This window comes from Phacochoerus africanus, chromosome 2, assembly GCF_016906955.1.
Source record: "Phacochoerus africanus isolate WHEZ1 chromosome 2, ROS_Pafr_v1, whole genome shotgun sequence".
In the NCBI taxonomy this organism is placed as follows: domain Eukaryota; kingdom Metazoa; phylum Chordata; class Mammalia; order Artiodactyla; family Suidae; genus Phacochoerus; species Phacochoerus africanus.
In genome coordinates, this window is record NC_062545.1 from 244,016,953 (window position 1) to 244,035,799 (window position 18,847).

The 18,847-nt window shown below is 39.1% G+C and overlaps 1 protein-coding gene across 1 annotated transcript in view; it reads right to left on the bottom strand.

Annotated features, from left to right (window-relative positions):
• Window positions 1-1,414: 1,414 nt before the first annotated feature.
• TEX10 (testis expressed 10) overlaps window positions 1,415-18,847 on the bottom strand; it is a 62,002-nt gene continuing 44,569 nt past the window's right edge. Inside the window, exons 12-15 of the mRNA XM_047768046.1 lie at window positions 9,354-9,434; window positions 7,678-7,859; window positions 2,852-3,062; window positions 1,415-1,632 (exon numbers count right to left, since the gene is read on the bottom strand). Coding sequence (XP_047624002.1) covers window positions 1,519-1,632; window positions 2,852-3,062; window positions 7,678-7,859; window positions 9,354-9,434 — 588 coding nt within the window. The 3' untranslated portion in view covers window positions 1,415-1,518. The remainder of the gene's footprint in view (window positions 1,633-2,851; window positions 3,063-7,677; window positions 7,860-9,353; window positions 9,435-18,847) is intronic.

Sequence of the window (18,847 nt, forward strand, 5' to 3'; positions counted from 1 at the left end):
CACAGCACTGTTTTGCAAATTTTTAGCCAGCACTGAAAGGACCAGGATATATACTATGCCTGTGCAAAACTGCCTGTCTGCCTCCTTGTGATACAGTACAGCTGGAAAGGAAAAGTTCTAATAACAGTAAAACTAAGAACATGAGCAGTAGAGGGGCTGCTGGGTTGGGCCCTCTGCTCGCCACCTGGTGCAAGCCTGGTTTGTTGGCTCCAGTTGAGGAACTTGAGTGCAATGGGGGAGGAGCCTGTCCTTCAGCTGCCTGCATTTCACTACTTTTCTGGAACCTAATTCAACAAACTTCATTAGAGACACCTCATCCTATTATTCCAACATTATCAGTTTTCATTTTTAAACCAGAATCATTACCCAGTGTTTGCTTTTAGAAATTGTAAGGCTACAGTAGGTGCTCTGTTGATGGCTTAAATTTTACAGCTCCTGTGTCAGCCTCTGAAGGCCACAGGTTCTGCCATGTCCTCTCTGTGAACAGCGTTCCCAGTGCTGAGCACCAGCAGCATCACAGCACCAAGGCCTCAGTCAAGCAGCTTTACAGACGGGATCATTCACACACAAGGTGTCAATTCAGATCTTAACATTCCACTTGTATTTCCTGACTGACCTGCAGAGGTGAGCAATCTTATCAAAATGCCATTCCTCTGACACAGGAAACGCAGCTAACTGTGCATACTCTAGCTCTCTAAGAACACCTAGTTTAAATAAAATCCAGTGACTATGGACGTTTTCACGTTTTTTAAGGGCAAAGCTACTAGAAATGCAGACAGGCAGAACAGTGGCCTGTTAGGCTCACAAATATTTCTAGGGCTGCTTCCATGTAAGATTACTGCCACCTCTGTCCTGACAGACAGGAAGCAATAAAGTGTTAATTAACCAGACTTTTTGTAGCTAGCTAATTAAATCACTTCATTACTATAAAAATGTTTACAACATAAATTAAGAACTATTATAATGGCTCACTAGTAGAAAATCATTTTGTAAAAGTTACTTGGCTCAGATCAAAGACCCTTTAGGTACAGGAAAACCCACAATAGCTGTAACACTGTCTTGAAATCTTGTTAGAAATCCTGTCAATAGAGAAGCTTCAGGTCAGGATGGATAAGGACAACTACTCCCACACAAAACCAAACCAAAAACTAGTCTGTTGTTGTCTGAAGTGGGACTGAGAACACAGTGAAGTGTGCCTAGATACAACTTCAAAGATAAAGCTGATTTCTTAGTGTATAATAGAAGGTACCATCTTATTGCTCTATGCTCTGTATAGACTTAGCTATGAAATACAAAATACACCACTACCTGTAACTGTGTATCATATGCTGGTTCAGGAAGCCAGCCTGTTCAGCAGTTGGAACTCCTAAGCATTATTTTCCTATTTTAGTCCAAAGGAATGTTCATAAACAACTTCTTTAAAAGTTCAGCTTTAATGACAAACATTTATTACATCAGTCTCTCTTCAAAATTAGATGTGAATAAACAATTTCAAACAGGAGGTGCTATGGTGCCTTTTCAATACACTGTACTCAACGCACTGGGCCCCTGGGGGTGCCCAGTAATGTACACGTTGAAGCAATAATGTAAGTCTGTGAGCCACTGCTCCTGAGCACCTCCACTCTTCAATGTCTGCAGAGAAAAACAAGAGTAATATGAGAGCTGTACCAAAACTGCTGCCTGATGTTTTTCTTCACACTTAAGTAAGATTGCCAAGTCCCATCATCTAATATCCACAAGAAATCTCACTGAAAAGGGGAACCCATTAATTGGATGTTACCACAGGTAGTGAAAAATCCTAACTACATCCTCAGGTACAAGGGCTACCAATTTCCTCCCGGGTCTTTTCCCTCCCATATTTGCTAGGAACTACTGAAATTTCTCCATTAACCATCCCTGCACTCTGTACTTCCTCCACTTGGCATTCTAGAATCCCTTGATCTTTGCACCAATATTCTGAGAATAAGTCTACAGGTCTCAATTTGTCATTCATAGAGATAGACTCTACAATCTCAGAATAAACCAGATTCTTGACTTTTCTTCCGTCCTATTTCTGAATTCTGCATTCTCCTCCATTACTGAGAAAATTCAGAATACATACCTGTGTTATATGGACGTATAAACTCTATTACTCTGAAGTATTTTATGTATATATATGTGTATATATATATATAATCAGTTAATAAACCCCCCTCAATCAAATACCTACACAAAAACTCTCTCTTATCCCAAACCAAAACACCAAAAGCTTCCTAGATAACAGAGCTGCCTGCCCCAGGTGCACAGAGAACCATTAGACAAAGCTGAAGCCTGTACCTTCCAACTTTTTTCCTCCTCTCCAGTTAAGTGATCAGAAATAGGCCTGCAGTTTATTCCTAATAAATTTCCTTAGAGACAGATAACATTTGTTGGGCACTTAATAAATGTCCGTAAAAGTATAAACTTTATTAGGATGATCTCATTTAATGGTCACCAAAACCCCAAAAAGTTGCTATTATTCCCATTTCTACAGCTAGGGGAAAAAAAAATACCAACCATCAAACTATCATAGTTATCATAGAATCTGGATCACAATCCAGTTAGGAGTTACTGTGAGGCCTGTACCTTTTCCAACTGAGCTGTCACCTTAATTCAATTTGAGTATTTTAAGGCTTTTATTACCAATTCTGGAACCAGAGCCACCCCCCTGTTAAGTGACAGGTACTAGGGGAAGCTCTAAAAAATGACCACACTGAGCTTAATTTAATTCCAGGAGTCCATCAATGCACAGGAACCAGGGCTTCCTAGGAGCACCGCCTATGCCCGTGAATCTAGTGCAAATAGGACACAGCCCTCATCCCATGCTTCTTACTGTGATGTTCTTGATGATCTGCTGCACCAAGATGGCATTGCTCAACATGTGGGTCCTGAGGGGTGCATGCTGAAGCAGCAGACGAAGCAGCTGGCCCACGACAGGCAGCTCCTCAGGCCCAGCTCTGCTCACTCGCAGACTCTGCAGCATCAACCTGAGGACTCGAGGCAGGAGAGCCAGGATGGAGACACAGACCCCCCACAGCTTGTCCCTTCAATAACAGAGAAATTAATTAGTGAACCAACACATACAGGAAAAGTGCCCTTTCCACACTTCCACAAACTGAAAATGTCCCTTTACATATTTTCTCATAAAATCCCACAAACCAAAGCTATTAAGAACTGGGTTTCATTAGAGTTAAATGAGCATCATTCTTTTGGTATCTTTATAGAGCAGAAACAAAAATGTTTATGATAGAGGTAGTGGCAACCACATTCTAGAAGAGTGTCAATTTAGAGCAATAACCACTTGGAGGAAAAGTCCACTGGCTGCTAAAGGCTCTGACCTTAGTCTGTCAGTTTCTGTACATAATCCTCCCAGTCTCCAAGTCTTTCCAAGAAAACCTGCAGCAACCTTTTCACCCCAATGCCACATACAGCAACTGCACCAAAAGTGGATACTCAATCCACTCTAGGCCAACCAGATGCTCTTATCTGAAGAGACTCATGCACAGCCAAATTAGGATAGCCATGTGCAAGGAGGAGAAAAAGCCAGAATTCAGACATAGCTAATGATGAGGCAAAGGCACAAAGATAAAGACTACACAATCTAGAAGAAATAGAGGAGCTCCCATTGTGCTCAGCAGTAACGAACCCGACTAGTATCCATGAGTATGTGGGTTCGATCCCTTGCCTCACTCAGTGGATTAGGGATCTGGTGTTGCCATGAGCTGCAGTGTAGGTTACAGACACAGCTCGGATCTCACACTGCTGTGGCTGGGAACCTCTATATGCCACAGGTGGAACCCTTTAAAAAAACAAACAAACAAAAAGAGAAAGCAACTGGGCTTTCTCTGCTGGGTTTCAATTTTCTACTTCCACAATTCCTACCCTTTGGGTTTTTGAAATAAATTACTCCTGTAATGATCCAAATTATTCACTTTCTACTTGAACTTGAGTAGATTTTAAGGAGTTGTGAATCAAAACTGCTGTAAGGGCTTCTGGATTCTACATCATACCAAATACAAGTATACTGAACAGGTGAGTAAAGTTCAGAATTCCACCTTCACACACCACTGTTAAAGAAAACTGTCAGGCCAAAAAGAAGAGCAATCTGGGTACCACAAATCATGGAAGCACAACCATGTGAAGAGCCATTGCAGGGTTTTCTAAGATTTGTCATGTACAAAAACAATTTTACTTTTTCTATAAATTGTTCAGAGGAGAGAACCAGGACCAATGAAGTAGAGGGTTTTTTTTCCTTTTTGCATTTTAGGGTCACACCTGTGGCATATGGAAGTTGCCAGGCTAGGGGTCCAATCAGAGCTACAGCTGCTGGCCTATGCCACACCCGTGGCAATGCCAGATCTGAGCCACGTCTGTAACCTACACCACAGCTCATGGCAATGCCGGATCCTTAACCCACTGAGCAAGGCCAGGGATTGAACCCACATCCTCATGCATACTAGTCAGGTTTTTAACCGCTGAGTCATGACAGGAACCCCTGAAGTAGATATTTTAGCTCAACATAAAGCAATGGTTCTAAACTACTCTAACTCTGCAAACTTTTGATATAGTCTTGTCAGGTAATACCAACCACCTGTGTTGCCCCCAAAACACAAAGAAACACAGATAATATACTTAAATAAAAAAAAAAAAAAACCCAAGCCAACAACAAAAACAAACACAATCCAGACATGGAAGGTAGTTAACTAGAACTAGGTTCCCTGCATAGAGCTGAAAGCCAGGAAAATGCAAATGTGAAACTGCCTCATAGGGAGGTCTCCACAGTTCCCTCACAAAAAATACATGCAGAGAAAGTCACATAACCCAAAACATGAGTCTGTCTGTTCAGCCCCACCTACTCCCCAAAATAAGGGAGAATTCCCACACCAGGGGCAAAAAAAGCAAATAAGCGGACAAGAATTTAACACCAATAAATCAAGAATGACAAGGAGCTAAGTAAGAACTCAAAATACATCAAAGAAAACTACGTAATAGCTGATTAAATAAAAACTCAATAAAAGGGTTAAATAAAAGAATTAGCAAAATTAAAGACGTTAAAAGAGGAAAGAATGAGAGGCTCCTTGTGTTTTAAAGGAGTTTTTAGGAGAGAACAGAAACAGTGGGGGAGGTGACAGGAAACAATCAGAGTACTTTCCTGACCGGAAGAAAAAACATATGAAGTCTTCAGATTGAAGCAGTACACTAAAGGGAGCTCCCTGTGGCCTAGTGGGTTAAGGACCTGGTATTGTCACTGCTGTGGTGCAGGTCTGATCCTTAGCCTCAGGAACTTTGGCATGCCATGGGCGTAGCCCCCCAAAAAGGGAGTACACGAAGCCGCAAGCAGGATAAATAACAATAAACCTACACTAAGATACTTTGCTGGTGTGCAACACAACAAAGAGAAAGCACTGAAACCACAGAAAAGACTACCTATCACCTACAAACCAGAGGGCTCAGTCAAAAAGATTTTCATTACTAACAATGAATCCAAAAGACAACAGAACAGTTTCTTCAAAGTACAGTGGCCAGTTCTGAACAATTGGTCAAGCCTGATTTTTTCAGTCAGTACTTGTGATCAAAAGCTCCCAGTAATTTGACTGGCACTCTCATTATTTGTAATCTCACAAACATCTTTTCAAGGAGGGCAGGAGCAACCCAAAAGGGAATTTTAAGTACACCTAAGACTGGCTGCCAACACTTCTTTGTGACTAAGTAATGTCATCTTGAAAGATGCAAAGGGTCCTGGCAATACCAAACTTCCTAGTAACCATTACTTTTAAAACAGAATTTTAAATGGGAAAAATGTATTAAATACAGTGAACTTTGTTCACTCCAGCTGCATAAAATCAAAGTGGGATGTTCTATAAGAAACTAAAAGAGATCTTTGAAATTTCTCATCATAGTGCTTCGCAAAAGGGCTGTATTTCAAGTGACAGGAAAAGACAAATACAAATACACATATTTCATAAATGGGGATGCTTATTATAAAATTTTTAGAACTTTGAAAAGTTCCTTGCTATTTATATAAGCCTTTCTTTTTTTTGGCCACACCCATGGCATATGGAAGTTCCCAGGTCAGGGATCAACCTTTGCTTCAGCAACACTGAATCCTTAACTCACTGCACCCAGCCAGGGACTGAACCCTTGCCTCAATAGTGACCAGAGCAGCTACAAAGACACCGGATCCTTAACCCACTGTGCCATAGCGGGAACTCCACAAAAGCCTTTTCTTGACCTATCATACCTAAAGTTTAATAATGTGTAAGAAAAATACCATCAAGTCTGTTTATTTATGTGTAAATATTACAATATATTAACAGCAAAATCTACAAAGTTTTAAATGCACACACACTTAGGCTAAAATCCAAATGTCTGTTGACAGTAAAATGGAAAAGTTATAGTACATTTATATAACAGAATACTAGAAAGCAGGGGCACTAGACCACAGCCAATCTGGCCCACAGCCTGTATCTGATCTGTAAACAAAACTTCCATGGAACAGTCACACCCATTCGTTTATGTATTATCTAATGCTGCTTTCACAAGACCAGGCTAGTGCTGAGCAGTTCTGACAAGACTTTAGTTTGAAAAATCTAAAATATTCACTCTCTGACTCTTTACAGAAAGAAGTTTGCTGATTCCTGGTACAGAGAAAAATGAAATACATTTTTGAATCAACATAAAAAACTCTCACAGATGATGAAAATCAAATCACAAAATATAAATACAAAATTATTCCTCTTACATAAAATTCTTTAAAAATGCCCCAAAACTGAAACTGTTTATAAATTCATATAAACTTTTTATATAAAAAGGCAAGGAAGTGACCTAACACAAATGCGATGTGTGGGGATATAGAAGAGAAACTTAACATGGAAGGTACGTGGACAGAGTGTGTGCTGATGATGTTCCACTCTGAACCTGAAGGTTGGTTACATGGATGTTCAGTTTATACGTAGTCTTTAAACTATTTAAATGTTTTATATACGTCTAGTTCTATGACATTTAAAAGCTCAAAGAAGAACAGAAAGCAAATATTAAACTGTGATAGAATGATTTTTATTTTCTTATATTTGCTCATCTGTTAGATTTTTAAAAAACCTTCTGTAGGGAATTCTTAACAGCATACCAGTAAGAACATAAGCATGAGAATACTTTTTGAAAATTAAAATGAAATCCTCTGTATTATCCTAAAAGCTCTGGCCTAAAAATCATATAGAGCAACAGTACTAATTAAAAACACTAGCATCTTAGAACAATTTCTTTAAATCCAGGAATTTTAAATTGCATACTGGCTAATTCTAATAAAGCTCCAAACAAAATACAAAGGCTTGTACCAATAAGCCCATCCTTCTAAAAGTAGAAATTTTCTTCTTGCCAGATCTCTAAGCAACGTTAATAAGGAAAGCTCACAAGAAATTTTATAATAATGCCATCTAACTTTTCAAATTTGTTTAAGGAAAAAACAAAAAGACTGCCCACAACACAAAGGGGATTCACAAGAGAACAAAGAAAAAACTAGCTAGGTTTATCCAAACTCTGAAAGAGAATTAGATTTTGGAAATAATCTTTTTTTGGATTGATTTACTGACTGACTGGCTGTTGGATAGAGAGGGAGCTGTACAGGAAGAAATAAAATTAAAGAAACACAAAAACTATTACCTCTTTCTTAGATGTTCTGCTTCTCCTTTCTCTAAAGTGAGCAGAAAATAAAGAAGACTGTAGCAACAAGAAGCCAGAAATGGCAGTAGCGTCTCACTAAGTACACATGTATGATCCAGGAGCTTACAGATAACACCCAAAACACAGCCAGCTGTGCTGTCAGGAATTACAGTCAACCCAACCTGGACAGAGAAAAATGAGATTAATGACCTCTTTACAACAGCTGCTTTCCTCATGATAAAACCAAACACCATTAAGTGGAGAGTTAACCTTCTATTACTTCTATCGATGGAAATTAATATATATATAATACAAGCCATAAAACCTACCACACCTCAAGGGCCTGTTTTTCTTTGAGAATTTAATTGCTACATTAAATGACTTTAAAAATATGCAAACTCAAGAAGTATTTCTAACCCAATCAACCGCCTCCCTTTCATGACAAAATCTTCTAAAATTTTCTAGATGTTACAATTTCTACCAATGGTCATAAATACTATTATTTAAAAGGATTATCTCATGCATCCAAAGAAAATCTTGATACCAATAATCACACTTACATGATCTTTAGATTATTTAGACTGGAAAGACCAGTATCTGGCACCACCCCCATCCCTAATAATTAAATGTACAAACCAGAGTTCATTTTACAATTATCCTTCTCTTGTCCTTTGACTTAACTAGTCATTCAGACAGAACTAAGGAAAATACCTGTACTGGAGTAAGATAATACTCTACTTAGACTTGACTGCTTCACTGTCTCAAAGCCCAGATAAGGCACATCATGGTAGGCTAACTTCTCTGGACTCCACTGTATAAACTATCATCAAGGTGGACTCTAACTTGTAGCTGTTATGTGTATACGGTTTAAATCTCCTACAAACTACTGTGGAGTAATCCTAAAGTCTGCAAGCTCTGAGGTTTTAACCTTTCCATCAGGCTGTCTGAAAAAAAGTGGCCAACACTGGCTATTTTTTACTAGAATGTAGTGAATGTAGTCAAAAGAGGGCATAAATTTCTGGAGTAGAAGTTAAAGGGGGGGGGGGCCTGCACCTATAAAATTATCCAAATAAGTGAGAGTTTCTGGGAAATAATTTTTTGGAGTCCTCCCTTATACTGTAGTACATTATACTAAAAACCCAAAGGTCAAAGTGTAAATGTTGGAGGAAATTATAGCACGACCCAGGAATACCTAATGTGAATTTACTACCAGTGGGAACAAGAGATACCCATTGGCCAAAAGACAAGTCAGTTTCATGGCTGAGCTTACGCTTCCAGTGACCAGGCCTTAGGCCTGTCAGGTGACATCCCTCCTTTAGACCTCAAACTTTGTAGGTGGACACTCGACCATAATCTGGATGCTGAATTCTACACTGACACTGGGCACATGTTAATTAAAGCATTTTAGTCAGAAGGACCTGAAATATAATTTTAAAGTATTACACTGCACACTTGTACAAAGTAAGGTCCTGGGAAAAGAGGGGATGTCCCCCAAGTCATAGAATTAATTAGTCACAGCCAGAAAAAGACACCCAAGCATCATGCTGTGAGAGGCCATGAAATTATTAAGCTTAGAATTCTGGACTCACTCTCTCCTTGGCCATGGCAAACTCAATCTTAACTAATGAATCTCTGTGCTTACTGGTGTAACAGAAAAAAATTTTAAGTATATTTACCAAATGCTTACTGATGGCACTTTGCAGGACGTCAAAGCTTTGGCTTCGGGCAGGGATAACCAATAAATTGTGACAAACTGTCTGTCAGAAAAGGAGAACAACCAAAACCAAATCAGAACATTTCAGGCCAGAAACAAGTTCAACAGATTTTGGGGGGGGGGGGGGTAAATCTAATTAAAAGAAAACTTAACAAAAAATGACATTAAAAATGCAAATGTCAAACAATCAGGCCTCATATATATAGGCTAGTTTTCCAAACAGTTCATTTGTTAAACATTTACTGAGCATTAACCTAGTCCTATTAGATGCTCTGCACAGGAAGGAAAGAAGAAACTCTTCCGTCCCACAGCCTTTGAGTAGCTTAAAATCTACCAAGGCACATGCTACATTTCTATTAAGTAACTGCTACAATAGGGAGACCTCGGTGATGTGAACAAAGGGCTAACAAAAGTCTCTGTCCCATGTGGTGGAAAAATATAGACAAAAACTTGTGATCCAAAAAATAACAATACCCTGTTCAAATTAATTATAATGCTGCCTTCTATTCCTCAAAAGGTTAAAAAAAAAAAAAAGGCTACAAGAAAAGAACAATATGAATGAGGTGAGAATCAAATCTCTAGTATTTTACCAAGAATACACAATGGATAAAGGGTAGTCCTTCAAATAAATGATAATGGGAAAACCAGCCATCACATGCGGAGAAATAAAACTGGAATCCTATCGTGGAGAAAAGGGAACCCTCCTACAATGCTAGTGGGAATATAAGGGGATAAGTTGGTGCAACCACTATGGAAATCAGTATAGAGATTTCCTCAAAAAACTAAGAATAGAACTATCATATGATCTAGAAATTCTACTCATGGGCATATATCCAGAGAAAGTCGTAATTCAAAAAGATTCAGGCAGCCCAATGTTCACTGCAGCACTATTCACAATAGCCAAGACATGGAAGCAACCTAAATGTCCATCAACAGAGGAATGGACAAAGAAGATGTGGTACACATATATGATGGAATACTACTCAGCTGTAAAAAAGAATGCCATTTGCAGCAACATGGATGGATCTAGAGACTATCATACTAAGTGAAGTCAGAGAATGACGAATATCCTATCATGTCACTTATGTGTGGAATCTAATTTTAAAAATATAAAAATGAAATTATTTACAAAACAGAGAAGACTCATAGATTTTGAAAGCAAACTTATGGTTACCAAAAGAGATGGGGGGGAGGGATAAATTAGGGGATTGGGATTAACATATACACACTATTATATATAAAAGATAATCAAAAAGGACCTACTGTGTAGCACAGGGAACTCTACTTACTATTCTGTAATAATCTATATAGGTAAAGAATCTGAAAAAGAACAGATATACGCACATCTGAATCACTTTGCAATACACCTGAAACTAACACAACATTGAAAATCGACTATATTTCAATAAAAAATTAAAATTAAAAAAAAAAACATATTACAGAAAAAACTGTGGTCCAAAGTACCTATTCAAATTAATTACAATGCTGCCTATTCCCCAAAGGTAAAAGGAAGAAATCAGTCTACAGTAAAAGAAGAAAAACAAGAATGAGGTGGGATTAAATCTTTAGCATTTTTAATTTTCTAAGTTCTTAAAATAAAAAGAGGGAAGGACAGCATCAGGTCCTTCAGAGAATCACAAGACAACTCCAGAGCTGATGGAACGTGGTACCAAAAATAAAATATGTAGATAAATGCCATGGAGAGACAAAGACCAGCAGAAAGACTATCCACTCTATGAAGAGAATGGGTACTTAAAGTACATTCAAGAGGACTGTCAATCCTCAAAAATCAATAGCTCTAAGCATATGTCTCTATAAAACCCCCTGTAGACTGATACCACTAAAGAGTTTTCACTAGCAAATTGTCTTATCTTTTAAACCTATAGGCAACAAAGTAAACAACATTATTTCCAATGCTGCCTTCCTACTTCAAAATGAATGTAGTGAATGTTTTTCTTGTTAAGGCTGCACCTGAGGAATGTGCCAGTTCCCAGGCTATGGGTTGAACTGGACAGCTTCAAGCTTACACCACAGCCACAGCAAGGTTGGGATCTGAGCTACATCTGTGACCTATGCCACAGCTTGCAGCAATGCCAGATCCTTAACTCACTGAGTGAAGCCAGGGATTGAACCCACATCCTCATGGACACTATGTTGGGTTCTTAACCTGCTAAACCACAATAGGAACTCAGTGAATGTTTTCATTAATAAAAGGTAAGTGATCATTGAAAAGGCCCATTCGATAATTAGTGATCACCGCAATCTCCCCCCTTCTGCCTCCCCTCCTTGAATAATTCAATTCTAAAGCCACTGCATGAGGCTAAGCTAGCTCTAGAGTGGGCAGGAGAGCTGCAGTGGCCCAGAGCAGGCTATCTATCACAAATAGAGGCACACTCTCCCCAAGAGCTGGAGTTCAAAGGGGTAAGGAAGATACCTTCATGGGAAAGGGATGATACAAAAAGAGACTGATTACAGACAGAGGAACTGATCAAGTGGATAAATATATTAAGTATAATGGGAGCCAAGTTTCTCACCATCAGAAAAGGCAGGTAACAAGAACAAAAGGAGACAACTGGAACAAACCCAGTGGTGATGAATTCCTGATTTCTGTTCACTGACAGGGTCTAGAAACAGTAACATCTAATAGCAACAAACACACTTAACAGTCCAGAAGATGGTTTCTAAAATCCACTCTACTCCTAAAGGAAAACTGGGCTTCTTAAAGAAAAACCAGATTGCAGGGCTGAGACGGGGAAAATACAGCATGAAACCAAAACAATACGTGGTACAAGAAAGTAAGGAAGTGGAGTTCTGACTGTGGTGCTGTGGGTTAAGGATCTGGCATTATCTGTGTGGCGGCGCGGGTTCAATCCACAGCCCAGTGCAGTGGGTTAAGGATTTAGCATTGTTGCAAGCTGTGGCTCAGATTCTATCCCTGGCCCAGGAACTTCCATATGCCTCAGATGCCACCAACAAAGGAAAAGGGGGTGGGGCAGAGTAAGGAAGTACAGCTGATCCTTGAACAATGTGGAGATCGGGGCACAGACCCTTCATGTAGTAGCAAATCTGTGTGTAACTTAATAATTACCTCTCCATATCCAAGGTCCCCCCCCCACCCCATATGTGTGGATTCAACCAACCAAAGTATGGTACTGTAGTACTTACTACGGAAAAGTTCAAACCTGTGTTATTCAAGGGTCAACTGTACTCAGAGATAAATGAGGACACATTAAAAGAACAAAGAGGAGTTCCCGTCGTGGCGCAGTGGTTAACGAATCCGACTAGGAACCACGAGGTTGCAGGTTCGGTCCCTGCCCTTGCTCAGTGGGTTAACGATCCGGCGTTGCCGTGAGCTGTGGTGTAGGTCGCAGACGCGGCTCGGATCCCGCGTTGCTGTGGCTCTGGCGTAGGCCAGTGGCTGCAGCTCTGATTAGACCCCTAGCCTGGGAACCTCCATGTGCCGCGGGAGCGGCCCAAGAAATAGCAACAACAACAACAAAAAAAAAAAAAACAAAGAAATCAGCTTCCAGGAGGTGACCATGGCTAACGTGACAGTATCAAAATTAGTAAGGATAGTACAGAATTTTAATCCACTGAATAATATAAGAAACCATATAAACAAAAATAAAAAATTAGGAGGAGTTCCCGTCGTGGCGCAGTGGTTAACGAATCCGACTAGGAACCATAAGGTTGCGGGTTCGATCTCTGCCCTTGCTCAGTGGGTTAATGATCCGGCGTTGCCGTGAGCTGTGGTGTAGGTTGCAGACGTGGCTCGGATCCCGCGTTGCTGTGGCTCTGGTGTAGGCCGGTGGCTACGGCTCCAATTCGACCCCTAGCCTGGGAACCTCCATATGCCGCAGGAGCGGCCCAAGAAATAGCAAAAAGACAAAAAAAAAAACCAAAAATAAAAAATTAATGAATAAACTGAGAGACCAAAAAGGAGCAGGATATTAACATTGTTTCAAAGCATCTCCTCATAAAATATTACTAACTACAAAGTGGAAAAAGTAGAGAAGGTGGGTAGATACCACTTGATCAAGTGATCTAAGTCAGTATCTAATGGGACAAATCAACACCATGCACCACCCAAACTATGCAGTCAGAAACCCACAGTATTATTCATGTCTTGTTCCTATCAAATTTGTATAACCTGAATCTAACTGTGAGGAAACAAACTAAACCCAAATTGAGAGTAATTTCACAAAATAACTGTCCTGTGTTCTTCAAGTGTCAAGGTCAACCAAAGGCAAGGAAAGACCGAGGAACTATTCCAGATTTTGAAAGAGACTAAACATACATTACAACCAAATGCAATTAATAATTTCAAATGGATCCTTTAAAGGATATTATTGCAACAACTAGCACAACATCAGTAAAGTTTGAGGACTAGATTACAGTAAGACCAATTTTAATTTCCTGATTTTTATGACTATATTGTATTTATGTAAAATGGAATGGCCTTGTTTGTAAGATAAATACAGGCATATCCTACAGATATTGTGGGTTTAGTTAGACCACCACAATAAAGTGAATATAGCAATAAAGCAAGTCACATGCACTTTTTGGTTTCCCAATACACATACGAGTTATGTTTATACTATATACTGCAGTCTACTTATGTGCAATAGCATTATGTCTATAAAAACAATGTACGCACTCTAATTTAAAAATATTCTGTTGCTAAAAAATGCTAACCATCATCTGAGCCTTCAGTGACTCATAATCTTTGTGCTAGTGGAGAGTCCTGCCTTGATGCTGAAAGCTCTGACTGATCAGGTGGTGGTTGGTAAGGTTAGAGCGGCTGTGGCAATTTCTTTTAAAATAAGTAAACAATAAAGTTTGCCACAAAGACTGACTCTTCCTTTTGATAGCATTTTACCCAAATCAAACTTCTTTCAAAACTGGAGTTCACCTTCTCAAACGCTGTTGCTCCTTTATCTACTAAATTTATGAAATACTCTAAATCCTTTGTTATCATTTCAACAATCTTCATAGAATCTTCACCAGGAAGAGATTTCATCTCAAAAATAAATAACAACAACAACAAAACACTTTCTTTGTTCATTCGTAAGAAGCAACTCCTCATTCCTTAAAGCTTTATCATGAGATTGCAGCAATTCAGTCACATCTTCAGGCTCCACTTGTAATTCTAGTTTTCCTGCTATTTCCACATTTAGTTACTTCCTCCACTAAAGTCTTGATCCCCTCAGTCATCCATGAGGGTTAGAATCCACTTCTTCCAAACTCCTGTTAATGTTGATATTTTGACCTCTGCCCATGAATTCCAAATGTTTTTAATGCCACCTAGAATGGTGAATCCTTTCCAGAAAGCTTTCAATTTACTTTGCTCAGATCCATCGAAGGAATCACTATCTATGGCAGCTATAGCTTTATGAAATATATTTCTTAAATAAGACTTGAAAGTGTAAATGACTCCTCAATCCATGGACTGCAAAATGGATACTGTGCAAACCGATATGAAAAAAAAATATTAATTTCATTGTACGTCTCCATCAGAGTGCTCGGGTGACCAGATGCACTGTCAATGGGCAGTAGTATTTTGAAAGGAATCTTTTTTGAACAGTAGATCTCAACAGTAGGCTTCAAGTATACAGTAAACTGTGTTGTAAATAGATGTGCCGTTATCCGGGTTTTGTTGTTTGACTTATAAAGCAAAGGTAGAGTAGATTTGGCATAGTTCTTCAGGACCCTAGAATTTTCAGAATGGTAAATGAGCACTGGCTTCAACTTAAAAGTCACCAGCTCCATTTGCCCCTAAGAAGAGTCAAGGCTGTCCTTTGAAGATGTGAAACCAGGCAATGACTTCTCTTAACTATATGCAAAGTCCTAGACGACATCTTTGTCCAATATAAAGCTGTTTGTCTACAATGAAAATCTGTTGTTTAGTGTAGCCACCTTCAATTACTTTAAACAGTCTTTTGGAATAATTAGCTACAACTTCTCCATCAACACTTGCTGCTTCATCTTGCTCTTTTGTGTTATGGAGACAGCTTCTTTCCCTAAACCAGCATCTTCTACATTCAAAGTTTTCTTCTGCAGCTTCCTTACCTCTCTCAGCATTCAAAGAAGTGCAGAATTAGGGCCTTGCTCTAGATTTGGCTTTGGCTTAAGGGAATGTTGCGGCTAGTTTAATCTTCTATCCAAACCACTCAAACTTTCTCCGTATCATCAATAAGGCTTGTTTCACTTTCATACCATTCCAATGTTCACTGTGAGGGCACTTTCAATACCAAGAAATTTTCTTCTGCATTCACAACTTGGCTAACTGACATAAGAGGTCTTGCTTTCAGCCTATCTCAGCTTTCAACATGCCTTCCTTACCGAGCTTATAATCATTTCTAGCTTTTGATTTAAAGTACAAGATGTACAACTCTTCCTTTCACTTGAACATTCCTAGAAGACATTACACAGGGTGACTAACTGGCCTAATTTCAATACTGTTTTATTGCAGGGAATAGGGAGGCCTGAGGAGAGGGAGACGGAAGGGGAACTGTGGGTTGGTGGAGCAGTCAGAACACACACAAGCACTGATTAATTTCACTGACTTGTGTGAGAGCAGTTCATGATGCCCCAACACAATTACAATAGTAACATTAAAGATCATTGATCAGAGACGGCCAAATATAATAACAATTAAAAATTTTGAAATATTCTGAGAGTCACCAAAATGTGACACAGAGACATGAAGTGTACAAGGGCTATTGGAAAAAATGGGCAACAACAGACGTTCTCAACCCAGTATAGGGTTGCCACAAACCTTCAATTTGTAAAAAACACAGTATCTGTGAAGTGCAATAAAGTGAAGAGCAATAAAACAAAGTAAGCCTATATGCTCAAGTATGGGCTATGGTCATTATATTATCTGAGAAAACAGATATTCTGTACTGTAGTTGTAATTTTTTCCCTAAGTTTGAAATTGTTTCAAAATAAAAGTAAGCAAATATTGATACAAACACAACATTGTAAATCAACTACACTTTAACAACAAAAAAAACCCCCACAGAGTTTATACACACAAAAACATACACATACAGAGGCAGTCCTCACTTTCTACAATTACAGTGTTAACAGAAACTTTCATATATCAGAACCTGACCTGACATTGCAAGATTCAGGAAGAGGCATGGTAATTTGGTCCAATGTGGAAGTTAAGGGGTTTTTAAAAAAAATATAAAACTTGGCCCAGGAACTTGGCCCATATGCTGTGGGCACAGCCAAAAACTTAAATAAAAATATAAAACTTCTTTATTTTTCTTAAGAAGGTTTTATACATTTAATATCTATATTGAAGAATTTTCTACCTAATTTATCAGAATACATACAGAAATGTCATGCACCTAGCACTTTTTTTTTTTTTTGCATTTTTAGGGCTGCACTCATGGCATACAGAGGTTCCCAGACTAGGGGTCAAATTGGAGTTACAGCTGCCGGTCACAGCCACAGCCACAGCCACAGCAACGCAGGATCCGGGCCTCGTCTATGACCTACACCACAGCTCACGGCAACACCAGATCCCCAACCCACTGAGTGAGGCCAGAAATCGAACCGGAATCCTCATGGATACTAGTCGGATTCATTTCTGCTGCGCCACAACAGGAACTCTGCTAGAACTTTTTATAAAATCATTTTATTGCTATATTAAAATGCTAAAAAGAACAGGTAAAAGAAATTATAATTATTAAAACATTAAAATTCAGATTTAGAGATGCTTTCACTTATCCAAAAAATTACATCAAAGAATATATTTACAGAGTGACAGTTTCCATATACTCACACAACAAAACAGGGCTCAATGTTCTAAGAAAGTGTCATCAAATTTACCTTTGGCAGATTACATTTTACCTTTCCCCTGTTAGTCATCTCTCAACTATTATCAACGAATAATTAAAAAAAAAAAAAGTGAGAAAGAGAGAGCCTGCTCTCTCTTTCCCTACCCCACTATTCCTTTATGTACCACGGCTTGTGGAGGGGACAAACTCACTTCAACCAAGCTGCCTCTAAAGACCACCCAAGGGTACTGGAAGAATGTTTGTGTTCAGAGTCCTCTTGTGCCTTACTTGCTTTTTCCTATTATTCCAACTGCTTAATTAAAATGGCTTTATAATAGATATCTGATATATAAGCCCACTAGCTTTATTTTTATTCAACACTATCTTATTCTTCTGCATTTCAAGATAAATTTTAGAATTATCTTTTCTTTTCTTTCTTTTTTTGTCTTTTGTCTTTTTAGGGCCGCACCGGAGGCATATGGAGGTTCCCATGCTAGGGGTCCAATCCAAACTACAGCTGCCAGCTTACGCCACAGCGACAGCAACGCCAGATCCAAGCCGCATCTGCGACCTACACCACAGTTCACGGCAATGGCAGATCCTTAACTCACCAAGCAAGCCCAAGGATCAAACCCAAAACCTCATAGTTCCTAGTCAGATTTGTCTCCACTGCGTCATGGTGGGAACTCCTAGAATCACCTTTTCAATTTCCACAAAAACATTTGCTCTGATTTTGATTTGAATTACTCTATATCTATACTACAGAGAGAGCTATTATTTTTATAATATTGGGGCCTCCCAATCCATGAACATTATATATTCCTGCAAGTATTTAGGTCATATTTAATATCTCTTAGTAATATTTATAGTTTTCCATGTCCTCAGAGGTCTTCAGCAATTCTCTGGTGAAATTCTCTTTTGATCTGTGTGTGCGTGTGTATGTGTGTATCCCTATTGCTAAGGTACAACTTTCAAGAGAACAGTGTAAGCTGATGTGTGCACCAAAGACACAACCCACTTCCAGGCCAGGAACTTAAGTTAATCATTGTTTTCTTAGGACCATGAGCCACAGAGGTTATTGGCTTAGCCTTTAAGCCCCTCTACATCTGCCACTTAAGAATTTGGGAAATGCTGGGGGGATCAGACCCCTCAGAGGCCCCTTGTGTCACCTATTTTCTCAATCCAGCCCAGCAAGATGGTCAAAAGGTTGACTGGATTCTCCATCCTCCTATAGGGGCAATACGACAAAGTCACATTCTCATCTTCTTGCCTGAGAGACAAGTCTCCTTAGGTACGCTGATGAATAAAAATCTGTATATGCACAAAATGATGAAATTCCACATGGCCAAAGAATCAGCAGAGTTGTGAGCAAAATAATTCCCAAAGCTCAAACGGGGCAGAGATGTCTGAGTTCTAACCAGCCAGAATGGAGTGTCTTCATAGAAAACCCAGATCATTCAGATGATACTCAAAAAGAGAACATATCAATAGTCGAACATACATTAGCACTGGGGTAGGAGTTAGCAAACTTTTTCTGTAAAGGCCAAAGAGTAAATATTTTAGGCTTTGCAGCCCACATAGATTCTGCCACATATTCTAGGATTCTAGGGTGGGTTCCCTCCACTTCCCATTTTAACAATGGCTTAAAAAAACAACAACAACCAAA